General features: G+C 40.5%; 1 protein-coding gene across 2 annotated transcripts in view; it reads left to right on the top strand.

The window, feature by feature from the left end:
* Positions 1–5,419, top strand: part of EHHADH (enoyl-CoA hydratase and 3-hydroxyacyl CoA dehydrogenase) — a 49,283-nt gene extending 43,864 nt beyond the window's left edge. For both annotated transcript variants that reach the window (XM_072752531.1, XM_026007306.2), the window contains one exon: positions 2,593–5,419. In XM_072752531.1, coding sequence (XP_072608632.1) covers positions 2,593–3,854 — 1,262 coding nt within the window. In that variant the 3' untranslated portion in view covers positions 3,855–5,419. The remainder of the gene's footprint in view (positions 1–2,592) is intronic.
* Positions 5,420–14,032: the final 8,613 nt, after the last annotated feature.

A 14,032-nucleotide genomic window follows, 5' to 3' on the forward strand; every position in this document is an offset into this window, starting at 1 on the left:
CAATTTTAGAACATTTTTATCACCCTAAAAAGAAACCCTGTACCCATTAGCAGGCATTCCTCATCACCCTTCTCCCAACCCCTGGCAGCCACTAATCTACTTTCTGCCTCCATGAATTTGCCTATTCTGAGCATTTCATGTAAATAGAATCATACAACATGTGACCTTTTGTGTACAACTTCTCTAACTTAGCATAATGTTTTTAAGGTTCATCCATGTTATAGGACTTCATTCTTTATTCATATCAGTACTTTATTCCTTTTAATAGCTTATTAATATGCCACTGTAGAGATACACTTTATCCATTCATCAGTTGATGGACACTCAGCTTCTTTCTACTTTTTGGCTGTTTTGAATAATGCTGCTATGAACATTTATGTAAAAGTTTTGTGTGGACATATGTCTACAGTTCTCTTGGGGATATATATATATATACACAGAAACCTACCTGCCTACCTACTTAATTAGGAGTAAAATTTCTGGGTCATGTGGTAATCTCATGTTTAGCATTTTGAAGAACTTCCAAATTCTTTTCCACAGCAGCTACACCATTTTACAATCTTCTAGCAATGTATCTGGGTTACAACTTCTCTACATCCTCACCAGAACTTGTTATTGTCTCTCTTTTTAATGATATCTCTCCTAGTGGATGTGAAGTGGTAGCTCATGGTGGTTTTGATTTGCATTTCCTTCATGATTAATGACGTATCTTCACATATGTTTATTGGCTATTTGCAAATTTTCTTTGGAGAAATGTTTACATTGTATTTTTCCTGTGAATTATACGAGTTCTTTATATAGTTTGATAGAAGCCCCTTATTAGATATATGATTCTGTGGCTTCCTTTTACTTTATTAATGTGTCCTTTGAAGCACAAAAATTTTTAATTTTGATGGCGTCTAATTTATCAATTTTTTTCTTTTGTTGCTATGCTTATGGTATCATAAGAAACCACTGCTTTATCCAAGATCATGAGGATTTACTCATAAGAGTTTTATGGATTTAGCTCTTATTTCAGTCTGTGATCCTTTTGAATTCATTTTTGTATATGCTGTGAAGAAGGAGTCCAACATTCTTTTGCATATGGATATCCAGTTGTCTTAGGATCATTGTTGAAAAGACTATTCTTTCCCCATTAAATTATCTTGGCATCCTTGTCAAAAATCAATTGACCATAAGTTATGAGATTATTTCAGGACTCTCAATTCTATTTCATTGATCTATATGTCTATCCTTCTACTACACTGTCTTGAATATCGTAGCTTTGTCATGAGTTTTTTTTAAGATTTTATTTATTTATTTATTTATTTATTTATTTATTTATTTGAGAGAGAGAGAGCAAGAGAGCATAAGCAGGGGAAGCAGCAGAGGGAGAAAGAGAAGCAGGCTCCCTGCTCTCCTTTATGGGGCTCGATCCCAGGACCCTGGAATCATGACCTGAGCTAAAGGTCGATACATAACCGACTGAGCCATTCAGGCACCTTCATAAGTTTTTAAATTGGGAAAGTGAATCCTATAAATTTGTTCTTCTTTTTTATTTTTAATTTGTATTTATTTTATTTTTTTAAGATTTTATTTATTCATGAGAGAGATGGTGGGGGGGGCAGAGACACAGGCAGAGGGAGAAGCAGGCTCCATGCAGGGAGCCCGATGTGGGACTCGATCCGGGTCTCCAGGATCACACCCTGGGTGGAAGGCGGCACTAAACCGCTGAGCCACCCGGGCTGTCCTATTTTTATTTATTTTAAAGATTTTATTTATTTATTCATGAGAGATACAGAGAGAGAGAGAGAGAGAGAGAGGCAGAGACATAGGCAGAGGGAGAAGCAGACTCCATGCAGGAAGCCCGATGTGGGACTCCATCCCAGAACTCGAGGATCACACCCTGAGCTGAAGGCAGACACTAAACCACTGAGCCACCCAGGCATCTCTTGTTCTTCTTTTTTAAATACTGTTTTGGTTGTTCTTGATTCCTTGTATTTATGTATGAATGATAGAAGCTTGTTATTTTCTGCAAAAAGTCAGTTGAATTTTTGATACATTGGAGATGTAGATCAGTTTGGGTAGTATTGCCATATTAACAATAATAAGTCTTCTGATCTATGAACATGAGATGCCTATTTATTAGGTCTTTTTTAATTTATTTCAGCAATGTTTTGTGGTTTTTAGTGTACAAGTCTTACACAATTCTTTCTTAAATTTATTCTGAGGTATTTTATTCTTTTTAATGCTATTACAAATAGAATTGTCTTCTTAATTTCATATTCTGATTGTTCATTGCAAATATATAGAAATACAATCGATTTTTTTGTGTATAGATCTTGTATTATACAACTTTGCTGAACTTGTTTATTAATTCTCATGTGTGTGGTGTGTGTGTGTGTGTGTGTGTGTGTGTGTAGATATTACTCAGTGTCACATCCTCTGGAGATTAACACAGTGCCTAATCTTAACTAATATTCAACCCATTTGTATTCCTTGAACTGATCTCTTTAAATGCCCTATTGCCACAGAAGCCTCTCATTTACTGAGTAATTTTTCAGTTCCCAGTATCATTGAATCATTCTTTCTCTTCTTCACTCTTATCTGTAGGCTTGGGAACAATGGGACGAGGCATTGTTGTTTCTCTTGCGAAGGCCAAGATCCCAGTGATTGCTGTGGAATCGGACAAGAAGCAGCTAGAGACTGCTGATATGATAATAACTACCCTCTTGGAAAAGGAAGCATCCAAAATGCAACGTAGCAGCCACCCGTCGTTAGGACCAAAACCCAGGTTAACTACATCTTTGAAGGAGCTTGGTGGTGTAGATTTAGTCATTGAAGCAGTATTTGAGGAAATTAACCTGAAGAAGAGGGTCTTTGCTGAACTGTCAGCTATATGCAAGCCAGAAGCTTTTCTGTGCACCAATACTTCAGCCCTAGACATTGATGAGATTGCTTCTTCCACTGATCGTCCTCACTTGGTCATTGGCACTCACTTCTTCTCACCAGCTCACGTCATGAAGTTGTTAGAGATTATTCCCAGCCAATACTCTTCCCCCACTACCATTGCCACAGTTATGAATTTATCAAAAAAGATTAAAAAAATTGGAGTAGTTGTAGGTAACTGTTTTGGATTTGTTGGCAATCGAATGTTGAAGCCTTATTACAATCAGACGTATTTCTTGTTAGAAGAAGGCAGTAGGCCAGAGGAGATAGATCAGGTGCTGGAAGAGTTTGGTTTCAAAATGGGACCTTTTAGAGTGTCAGATCTTGCTGGATTGGATGTGGGTTGGAAATCTCGACAAGGGCAAGGTCTTACTGGACCTATGGTGCCTTCAGGAACTCCTGCCCGGAAGCGAGGCAACAGGAGATACTGTCCAATTCCTGATCTGCTCTGTGAATCAGGACGATTTGGCCAGAAGACAGGGAAAGGTTGGTACCAATATGATAAGCCATTGGGTAGGATTCACAAACCTGACCCCTGGCTTTCTGAATTTCTGTCACAGTACAGAAAAACCTATCACATTGAGCCACGTATCATTAGCCAGGATGAGATCCTTGAGCGTTGCTTATATTCACTTATCAATGAAGCATTCCGTATCTTGGGAGAAGGGATGGCTGCTGATCCAGAGCACATTGATGTTGTCTATTTACACGGGTACGGATGGCCAAGGCATAGGGGTGGACCCATGTTCTATGCCTCCACAGTTGGGTTGCCCACAGTACTAGAGAAGTTGCAAAAATATTACAGGCAGAATCCTGATATTCCACAACTAGAGCCTTGTGACTATCTGAAAAAATTGGCTTCCCTGGGCAACCCGCCTCTGAAAGAATGGCAAAGCTTGGCAGGACCCCCAGGCAGCAAACTGTGATTCAGCCTTCCAGGTTATACGTCACATGCTGGCATCAGGTAATGCTCACTGAATTTCATTGAAATTAAATCCAAAGATCCAGAGTAAGATTGCACTGAAATATAAAGCAGAAGAAATAATTGATCAGCTAAATCTTCTCTTTGGGACTTCTGATTATTCTAATGAGTCAGATCTTTAGAAATATGCTCCCTATGCCTCTGAATCTGTCTTTATTGGATAAATTATTTCAATCCCAGTGAATAAAACTTGAATTGATACCATAATAGCTAAGGAGAGAGACTCAGGAATAAGTTGAGGTTTCCAAGGGCTTTGATCGTTGGAGATGTCAACAATTAATAACTGATAAATGCAACTAAGTCACAAATTCATTCTGACCCCTTTCAACCTAGAGTCCAGAGGTGCATTAATTCAGCGTGGAAAGCCAGGATGAATTTTAGTCCAGAGTCTCCGAGATGGAGTGGGGATAGTTGGCAGGGTAAGGTCAGCAGGGAGGGTCTCTGTGAGTATGGGAAGTCACCCAAGGAGAGGCAGAAGTAGTTACCAGAAAGAAAGGCAGGGGCTCAATGGCATAGCAGTGCTAAAGTTGTAGGCAAAACACAGTTGGGAATTAGTGAGGGAGTCAGGTACTTTAGACTAGAATGGGGAACTCAGAGTAGCTTGGGAATTCATAATTGGTGTGTTACTTCATATAGCCCAGTTCCATATGCATGGTTGTGCTTGCTGCTTGCAAAGGGCTCAGTAATGTTTGTTGGTAATTTCCTTGGGACCAGGAGATGTCTACAACCAGTCATTCTTTTCTATACCTGGAGAAGTAACAGAAAGTAATCATTATTGACTTAATATAAGAAGGGATCTTAGAAAACATCTAACCTCCTCTGATTCTATGATAGAGTCATGATACCAGACTCCCTGTCATTGTGAGCCCTTGTGATGCTGGGTATGGAAATTGTTGAATCTTGAAAAGTCTGAAGTTCCTGCCAAACAAAATCTGTATAACTTTGTCATAAGATTCTCTTTTTACTTTTTTGTGGGGTTAAAGTTGAGGGGCCAATCGACACAAAAACCTGCACACAAATGTTTATAGCAGTATTATTCATCATAGCCCCAAATTGGAAACAACCACTAGATCTCCATCAGCTGATGAATAGATAAACAAGTGGTGAAATAGCCGTACACAGAATATTGGGCCATAAAAAGAAATAAAGTAAGTACAGATACATACTACAACATGATGAACCTTCAAAATGTTAGGCTAAATGAAAGAAGCCAATCACAAAAGGCCATTGTATGGACATTCGTGTGAAATAAAATAGGCAAGGCTATAGACACAGAAGGCACATCAGAGGATGCCTAAGGCTGGAATAATTAGGGCTGAGGGGATGGGAAGGGACTGCTCATGGGGACAGGGTCTCTTTTGGGGTTGATAAGAATGTTCTGATATTATTGTGGTGATGGTTACATAATTGTGAATCTAAAAACCATTGAGTTGTTTGATTTTAAATGGGTGAGTTGTATAGTACGTGAATTATAACTCAAAATTGTCAATAAATAAGTAAATAAACAAATGGGCTCAACTTGTCCTTCAATGTGATGTAATTGAACTATTTTCACAGTATTTTCACCTGTGAACCCAAACAAAATGATCAGAAGTTCTGATAGAGAAATCTTGTCCTATTATCAAAAACAAAAACTCTAGAGTGTTCCTTGAATTGTAGTTTAATTTAGAATAATTTTTAAATTGTATATTGCTGGATTTTTTATAAATTGATATATAAATTTTTAAATTAAAGAAAATTTTAAAAATAATTTGCAAAGTAGTGACTCTGCCAAGTGACTTATCTTCAAATTAATGTTAAAGGAGTGGTGTGCGTGTGCACACATACACACACTTTGTCTTCTTTAGACCCTGAGTGGATTTTATTTTGAGTTCTTAAAACTCATTTTCACCCCACACTACCTTCCAGGTTGGGCCTTTGAAACTGGAGTGTCTGTGAATAGATTTTATGAGTCAAAAGGGCAGCCCCGGTGGCTCAGCAGTTTAGCGCTGCCTTCAGCCCAGGGCCTGATCCTGGAGACCTAGGATCAAGTCCCACATCAGGCTCCCTGCATGGAGCCTGCTTCTCCCTCTGCCTGTGTCTCTGCCTCTCTCTCTCTCTCTCTCTCTCTCTCTCTCTCTCTCTCGCTATGTCTCCCATGCATAAATAAAAAAAAAATCCCTGAAATCGGGCAGCCCCTGTGGCGCAGCGGTTTAGCGCCACCTGCAGCCTGGGGTGTGATCCTCGAGACCCAGGATGGAGTCCCACGTCAGGCTCCCTGCATGGAGCCTGCTTCTCTCTCTCTCTGAATAAATAAATAAATAAAAAATCTTAAAAAAAAATCCCTGAAATCTTATGCTAATGTTTATGCATACGAATGTGAATGTATTGCTTAGAAGAGGTACCACATCTTACATCATATTCTCTCTTTAAGATTTTATTTATTTATTTATTTGACACAGAAAGAGTGAGAGCACAAGCAGGGGGAACAGTGGGCAGAGGAACAGGGAGAAACAGGCTCCCTGCTGAGCAGAGAGCCTGGACGTGGGACTGGATCCCAGGACTCTGGGATCATGACCTGAGCTGAAGGCAGACGCCCAACTGGCTGAGCCACCCAAGCATCCCTCATAGACTCAAAAAGTGTCTGTGACCCAATAAAGGTTAAGGACTAACATTCTCTATGTAATATGAGGAGAAGAAATAGGAGTTCATTTATCCTTATTTTATACTAAAGGAGGCAAAACAAATTTGCTGGGTCTTACATACAACAGTGGTTAATATGATGAAGCCTGTCCAGGATACTCTATTTCATCCTTGAAAATGTACTTGCTGAAAAGAATTATTTTGTTATCGTTGTTGTTATTGATTATTTTAAAACTGCCTGTCTTAAAAAAAAAAAAAAAGCTTCTGAATGACATTTTAAAAATGTGTTCTAATGGCAATTGCTCTGACAAGAACTATATATTAGAAGCATCCTTGAAGCTTTGCCATAACGCCCCAGCTCTAAAGATGAGACTGTGTTCCTTACACTGTGCAGCCACTGTGCAGCTGTGGTTTCTATCCACTTAGTCACTTCCAGCAAGAACAGGTGTGCATGAAAGAGATAGAGGGTGGGATCTTAAACTCCCCGATTAATAATGTTTCAGAATAGTGTATGCAAATCATACTCCACAGCAGTTAGGAATCTGAAATTTCTAGCGTCTTACATTCATCTTTAAAATAGACGCCTAGAAATCTGAAATACTGTAGGCTTCCTAGATTGGCTGACCCTTCTTGGTAGCCATTGATGAGATTAATAGAAATGAAGTTCTCTGGACCAAAAACAGCTTCCTGCAAGAACAGAAATAGTTTTGACTATTTTTGTGACTATCAAGGCCATCTGCTTATCTTGCCAGCTTATAATTTTGAGATTAACAGACAAATTACACCTCTTCCTGGTAGGACAGCAGCATTATTATACAATTCTGAAGGATGCCATTCATACTGTGTTCCAACAGGTGTCATTCACACAGAAATAATGTGAATAGCACCCACCCCTGGGAGTTGTGCAACACCCATCATTGTTTTCAAGTCAAAAACTAGTTTTCAACTCGTGTAGAGGTTTTAAGTCAAAAATTCTTTCCTCTGTGTATTGCTATAAGTATCTTTCTAACCAAAAGTTAGTTAACAAAAGTAAAGGGAAAATTTCCCTTTCTATTGGTGTCTCCAATGGAACCAAAATTTCACAAAGATTTCATCTAGTCTGTTTATCTTAGTATATATTTTTCTAGCATTCTGACGAAGAGGAACATAAGAGAGATGAACAGAGCTTTTTAATTCTTGTCTAAAGTATTTGAGGACATTTCTTTTTTTTTTTCCAGGACATTTCAATTGTAATATTTATTTTCTTTCACCAAGCTTAAAATAGCCTAGCAGAATGAGTGCCTGAATGCATCTAATAAGGTGACATGAGCAGAGCTTTCACTCTAGTTAGGGTCACTCCACCTTCTGTAAGAGGAAGCACTTGCCAATTCTGGCCATAATGTGAAATCCTCAGGGTGAGTAGGGCAAAACCTTCTCCAACTAAACCATAACTGCCCTTGAATTGCTGAAGTCTGCTAAGGCCTAGACATTTGTTAATTTGTACATTTTGGCAGAGACTGTTGGCTGTCCCCCAAAGTTTTTCTTCTTCTGTAATAATAAACTTCTCAGTTTTTTGGCTGAGTATTAGGTTGCTCAAAATACACAATATATTTGTCAGCTTCTCTTGCATCCAACTGTGAATGTGAGGACAGATCTAGACAATGGGATGTATCTAGAAGCATCACATGGCAGCTTTTGGGAACCTACCTGAGAAATCACATGATGTGCTTTCTTTGCCCATTTCTTTTTTGTCTCTCCCTCCATTTGCTGCCTGGAATGCAGATGTGACAGCTGGAGTCCAACCACTATCCTGGACCATGAGGACAAAGGTCATGCCTTAGGGATAGCAGAATGGAAGGCTGTTTGTATGTATGTATGTATTTATTTATTTGAAAGAGAGAGAGAGTGCACACAACTGGGAGGAGGGGCAGAGGGAGAGGGAGAAGCAGACTCCCCCCTGAGCAGGGAGCCCAATGTGGGGACTTGATCTCAGGACCCTGATATTACAACCTAAACTGAAGGCATATGCCCAGCCATCTGAGCCACCCAGGTGCCCAGAATAGAGGGCTGTAAAGAGCTTGGTCCCCAAAGACCTCCTGGAGCAGAGTTGTCACTCTGCTTTCCAACAGTCACTTATGTAAAAAAGAAATAAGTTCCCATCATGTGTAAGTAGTCAGTATAAGTGACTAAGTCATGTGTAAGTAAGCCAGTGTCATTGTAGGTCTTTAATTATCACAGGCAGGGCCTAATAATCAGTGGGGTTTTGTTTTTGCTTTTGTTTTTCTCAGTGCCATAGGTAATTCTGATGCGCAGGCAGGCTTAAGAATCCAGTCTCATTAAACAGGATTTCTTGTTTTAAGAAAAAAAAGAATTTGCCAGTGTGATACGTTTTTTAACTTGATACTGAATTGCTCGTAAATTTTTATGTTATGTTTCACATAGAATTGTTGTAGGCAGTTCTTGGAGATGCTAATTAAGAACCTGAGAATAGGGCTTTAAATCAACACTTAGTGAAACAGTCTGCCAGGCCTACTTGAACGTCAGATGGACTCCTACTTAGAGAAAAAAATACTCAAAGTTTGCATTATCAGAAGGTAATCAACAATAGCACAAAAGAAAAGAAGAAGGGACGCCTAGGTGGCTCAGTGGTTGAACATATGCCTTCGGCCCAGGGCATGATCCTGGAGACCCGGGATCAAGTCCCACGTGAGGCTTCCTGCATGGAGCCTGCTTCTCCCTCTGCCTCTGCCTGTGTCTCTGCCTCTCTTTCTGTGTGTCTCTCATGAATAAATAAATAAAATATTTAAAAAAAGAAAAAGAAGAATTCAAGAAGCCATATCTTGAATTAAACAAAGGCTATCTCTCAGCACTGACCACAAATGAGGGTAAATCTAGAGTACACAAACCTTCTGGTCCGTAGATCAGAGATCTCTGTAGATCAAGCCCTTCCCAAGGAAGTATAAAAGATGAATCCATAGAGGTACAGGCAGATTAGAAGTGATTGCTACTTATTTTTGTCCAAAAAATAAGAAATTAATCTTTATTACTATTTCATGTATGTGGACACTGTTGGCCTCACCAGGTTGTATGGTATGCCTGTTGTAGGCAGCCATATGTCAGGAATGAAATATCCTGTGGGGAGAGGCCAAGTTCCAACATATAGAGAGTTTGACAGTGGCTTCTTCCCTCTTTCATTTGCTGTTAGCATGTTGAAAAATACTGCAGATTGTGTAAGCTGGGATAAGTGGATATTTAGACTTAATTATTTAATCTGACCAAATTAGCCCTGAAAGAAAAGCACCATTGAAGATAATGCAAATAGGGGCACCTGGGTGGCTCAGTTGGTTAAGCATCTGCCTTTGGCTCAGGTCATGGTCCCAGGGTTCTGGGATTGAGTCCCACATCAGGCTCCCTGCTCAGTGGGGAATCTGCTTGCCCCTCTGCTGCTTGTACTCTCTCTCTCTCTCTCTCTCTCTCAAATAAATAAATAAAATCTTTTTTAAAAAGGTAATGCAAGTAACACAAAGGTAAACAACAGGAAAACTGAGGAGCCAATAGATCTGATATCAGTTTTTTATCAGGTGCATTACAAGATAGAATTATTTAGTCAGATCCGGCAAGAGGTTGACCGAAAAGCTTTGAAATTACCAAGAACATTATTAGGAATATTGATTTGTAATCTACCATTCATGATGAAGCTTGCCCTAAGTGTGTATTGTGTCTTATGATATTAGTCAATAATAGGATGAAATCATCATCTATTAGCAAAATGTTTTAACATTATTTATTTCATCATTATCTCATCATTTATAAATTTCTTTTCTTTTTTTTTAAAGTAGGCTCCACGCTCAGCATAGAGCCCAATGTGGAGCCCAACATGGGGCTTGAACTCAAGACCACTGAGATTAAGACCTGAGCTGAAATCAAGAGTTAGACATTTAAGGTGTCCCCCAGTTGCCCCCATTTATAAATGTCTATCTTATTGTGTTTTATAATGTAATATAAAAGCAAAATTATACAATTTAAAAACATCCTCCATATCAGAGATGTATACTAAAATTTATGTGAGTATCTTTACACAGATCCTCCTTTAGGAATGAGAGATTTATTCTCCTAACTGCTAGCAGTGCTGCCAGAAAAATGGCCTTCTTTGGGGATTGCCTTGCTCAAGGTCAATCTTCTTCCAAAGGGAGCTTGCATCCAATGACTGCTCAATGCAGGAGTAGGAGTGCATGGTCCTCTTGCCCCATTTCCGAAAGACTGACGGCTCTAGAGCTCTCTGTGATATCGGTCTGGGGTCTTTATCAGCACTGCATTGAACTCAACTTTTCCCTCTGCTCGTTTCCACTTCTTCCTCTTTCCTTCACAGGTGTTCATCCCAAGAATACTCCTCATCTCCATCTCAGAGTCTGCTTACCAGGGAACCCAAACTATGACAATGAAAGTGCATGATCAAAAATATTTGGATCCATATAATATCTATCAACTCTCTGGCATTTGCCTAGTAGATTTCTTCTGGTTTCACTTGTCATCAATTTTTATGAATATTCTTGGTGTGCTAGAAAAGAATGTGCATTCTTTGATGAATATGGGATTCTAATGTAAGATCAAGCTAGTTAAATTATGTTTGTCAAATTTTCTATTTAGCCTTGATGATGTTTTATCTGTAGTTTGCCTCCTCCTGTGATTGGGGTCAATTACCCATGCCAGAGTGGGGACTCCTTTCCTTGACACAAAGAGCCAGAAGTGATTGCGTGGCACATGTAGTGTAAAAAGGCTCTTACCTATGTCCCTGGTGGAAGCATTTCTCCTCCAGGAACCAGGACTTCTAGATCTCAGAGTGTTAGTTGCTGATACAGGAAATAAAATTCTCCAAATAGGTCACTGGCAGTAATGGTAAATGGGGTCACTTCTACTTCCCCTCTTTGGTTCCCATAAAGTTGTAGTCTACCTATTAGGAACATAGCACCATGTAATGGTTATTGATTCAGAGTGTGAACTGCATCCCAGAGGACTGTACCCCATCCTCAAGGATGTCATCTCCAAGCTGGCACCTCAGGGATACCTTCAAAGAGATACTCTGTTATTCTGTTGGGAAGGCTAATAGCTTCTGGGGGTTGTACTACAATTGAAGTACTATCGTGAACTATAATTGAAGTAGGGAATCCATGCTTATATGCCCACTTCCACACCACCTCTGTTTTAAAGTGTGTCCTTTGGTCTCATGCAATGTTATGTGGGCTCTTGTGTCACTGGCTCAGTCCTTCTCTAAGTCCTTGGAAAAAAAGCCCTGCAGTCAGCAAAGGAAACCCCACAGATGGAATATACATCAATTCCAGTCAAGATGAATTCCTCATCTGCTGAGTGAAGAGTTCCAATATAATTGGCTTACCACCAAGTTGTTGATTGGTCCCAGGACTCAGTAGTAGTACTCAGTATTCAGTAGTACAGTGCCTGGGGCTAGCTATACATTCAGGAGCTAGGTTAGCCTTGGTGAGTGAGAGCCCATCCTGTTGGGCTCGTGCATAGCTTCCATCCTTACAGCCCACTCTGTTTACAGGCTATTTGTGCCCTCACAAAGGTGGTCAAGGACACTGGCTCATTGATGTCAGCTAGCCTGGCCACTCTACCTACTTGTTTATGTAATTCATCTTCTGTGGTCGAAATTTGCAGGATGACATTAATGTGATGACATGACATGTGATGCACAGCTCTTCAGGGTTGGTGCCCATTCCCAAAGGTCCATGCCTCAGTTCCCCAGTTTTTGCTGCCCACTATCATCCAATATTTCTCCTTTTGGGCCCTGACCAATCATTCAACCATTTGGCAATTTGCCATTGCCTATGTATATTCTTTACCTCAAGTTACTTGCCTGGAGTCTTTTGATTCTTTCACCATCTGCCATGGCAGTTCTCACATATCTACTTCACTGACTATGTGCTATCACTTTCTCCAAGCCTCCAAGAGCCAATTTAGCAGTGTATCAGTAATGTGTCCCAGCGTCTTTACCTGGGCACTAAATTCTCTATCATGGAGAGTGCTTTCATATCAATAAGCTTCTCTACCAAAGTTTATATCTGCCCCCCCACACCTTGATCTGACACATTCAGGGCTCACTCCCAAATGTACTTTCCTCATTTCTACTGATAACATGTTGGCTAATACTATAGCTCCTTAAGATATAAAACCTTTCCTTCCTTAGTTTTAGCACTGCCCTGTATGGGTTACTTTGTGACTTAACTGTAATTATTGTTCTAGTGGCCAGAAGGGAAGATATTTCCTGAGCTAGGCATGTCTTGCAGAACAGAAGCCTCTGAATTGTCTTTGAGCAGGGGGGCATGAGTGGGGAGTCACAGGTCTTTCACAAGGAGAGGCAAGCCTCCTTCACAGAATTTGATATTTTTAAATTCATTGACCCAGATGTTCCCATTTCAAGTCACAGGGTCGCACTTCTTCCCAATCACAGCCCTACCTTTGGCAAAGCAGAATTTCCACGAGAATCCAACCCTCCTTAGAACTCCATTTCCCTTATAATTTAGTCCTGGCCTTGATCCTCCGTTTTTTTCTGCCCTGTGACTGCAGTAGATGAGTCTCTTACACACTGCCAGGGGAGGCCTCTGACATTGGCTGTTCATCTTACATTGGTAATTAATGACCTTCACACCTTTTATTGTGTTTCTCTAGTGCAGCAGTAGCCCACAGCAACAGCCATCTGACTCCATGTAATTACCACTTCCTATAAACCTCTCAGATGCCTGAGATATTGCCCTCATTATCTTCTATGGGTATCCCACTTCAACGTCCTCACTGATGAAGGTTGGTTGTTGTTGTTTTCTTAAGTAGGCTCTCCACCCAGCATGGAGCCCTCCACTGATATGAAAGTTTTAACTTTTGCACAGTTATAGCATGCCAGAAGCTTTCAATATTTCACGTTCCACCAGGGACAACATTTTCATTGCCAGTCGCTTGGTTTGTAATGCAGCTCCAAAATCCCACTTTAGAGTTTGCTTCCTGGGACCAGTTCTGTTAGCAACTGTCATAGGCCAAGATCCCCAGGAAAGAGACTCTGGTGTAGAGTTTTCCATGCACAAGGTATGCTGCTGAGTGCCTTCGGGAACAATGTCTGTACAGGAGTGAAGAAAGCAAGACTGAACAGAAGGAGAGTTGAGCGGCAAGGCAGGTAAAGCCTCAGCAGGCCCCTGAATTGAGGCAAGAGGATTGGGCTTTGTATGTTCACTTGCGCTTGCTTTTGAATGTGGGTCGTCCCCAGGGAGGCATGGCCTTGAACAAGGCATCTACCTTCAGCCAAGGTCAGTTATCTTTGGAGAAACTCAGGTCCCTGGCCTCTGCTAGCAGCTAACACTCCCGGGAGCTGAGGGAATAAGTTTCTTGGTATTGAAAGGCGGGACCTGGGCCTTGCACAGCATCCAGCACACAGCTCTACCTGTACCTGTATTGCTCTCCTCGCACCTTATCTGCTGCAAAAAGGCCAAACTCCCAGCCATCTCTCACTTCACCACT

Source organism: Vulpes vulpes, chromosome 3, assembly GCF_048418805.1.
Source record: "Vulpes vulpes isolate BD-2025 chromosome 3, VulVul3, whole genome shotgun sequence".
Taxonomy (NCBI): Eukaryota; Metazoa; Chordata; class Mammalia; order Carnivora; family Canidae; genus Vulpes; species Vulpes vulpes.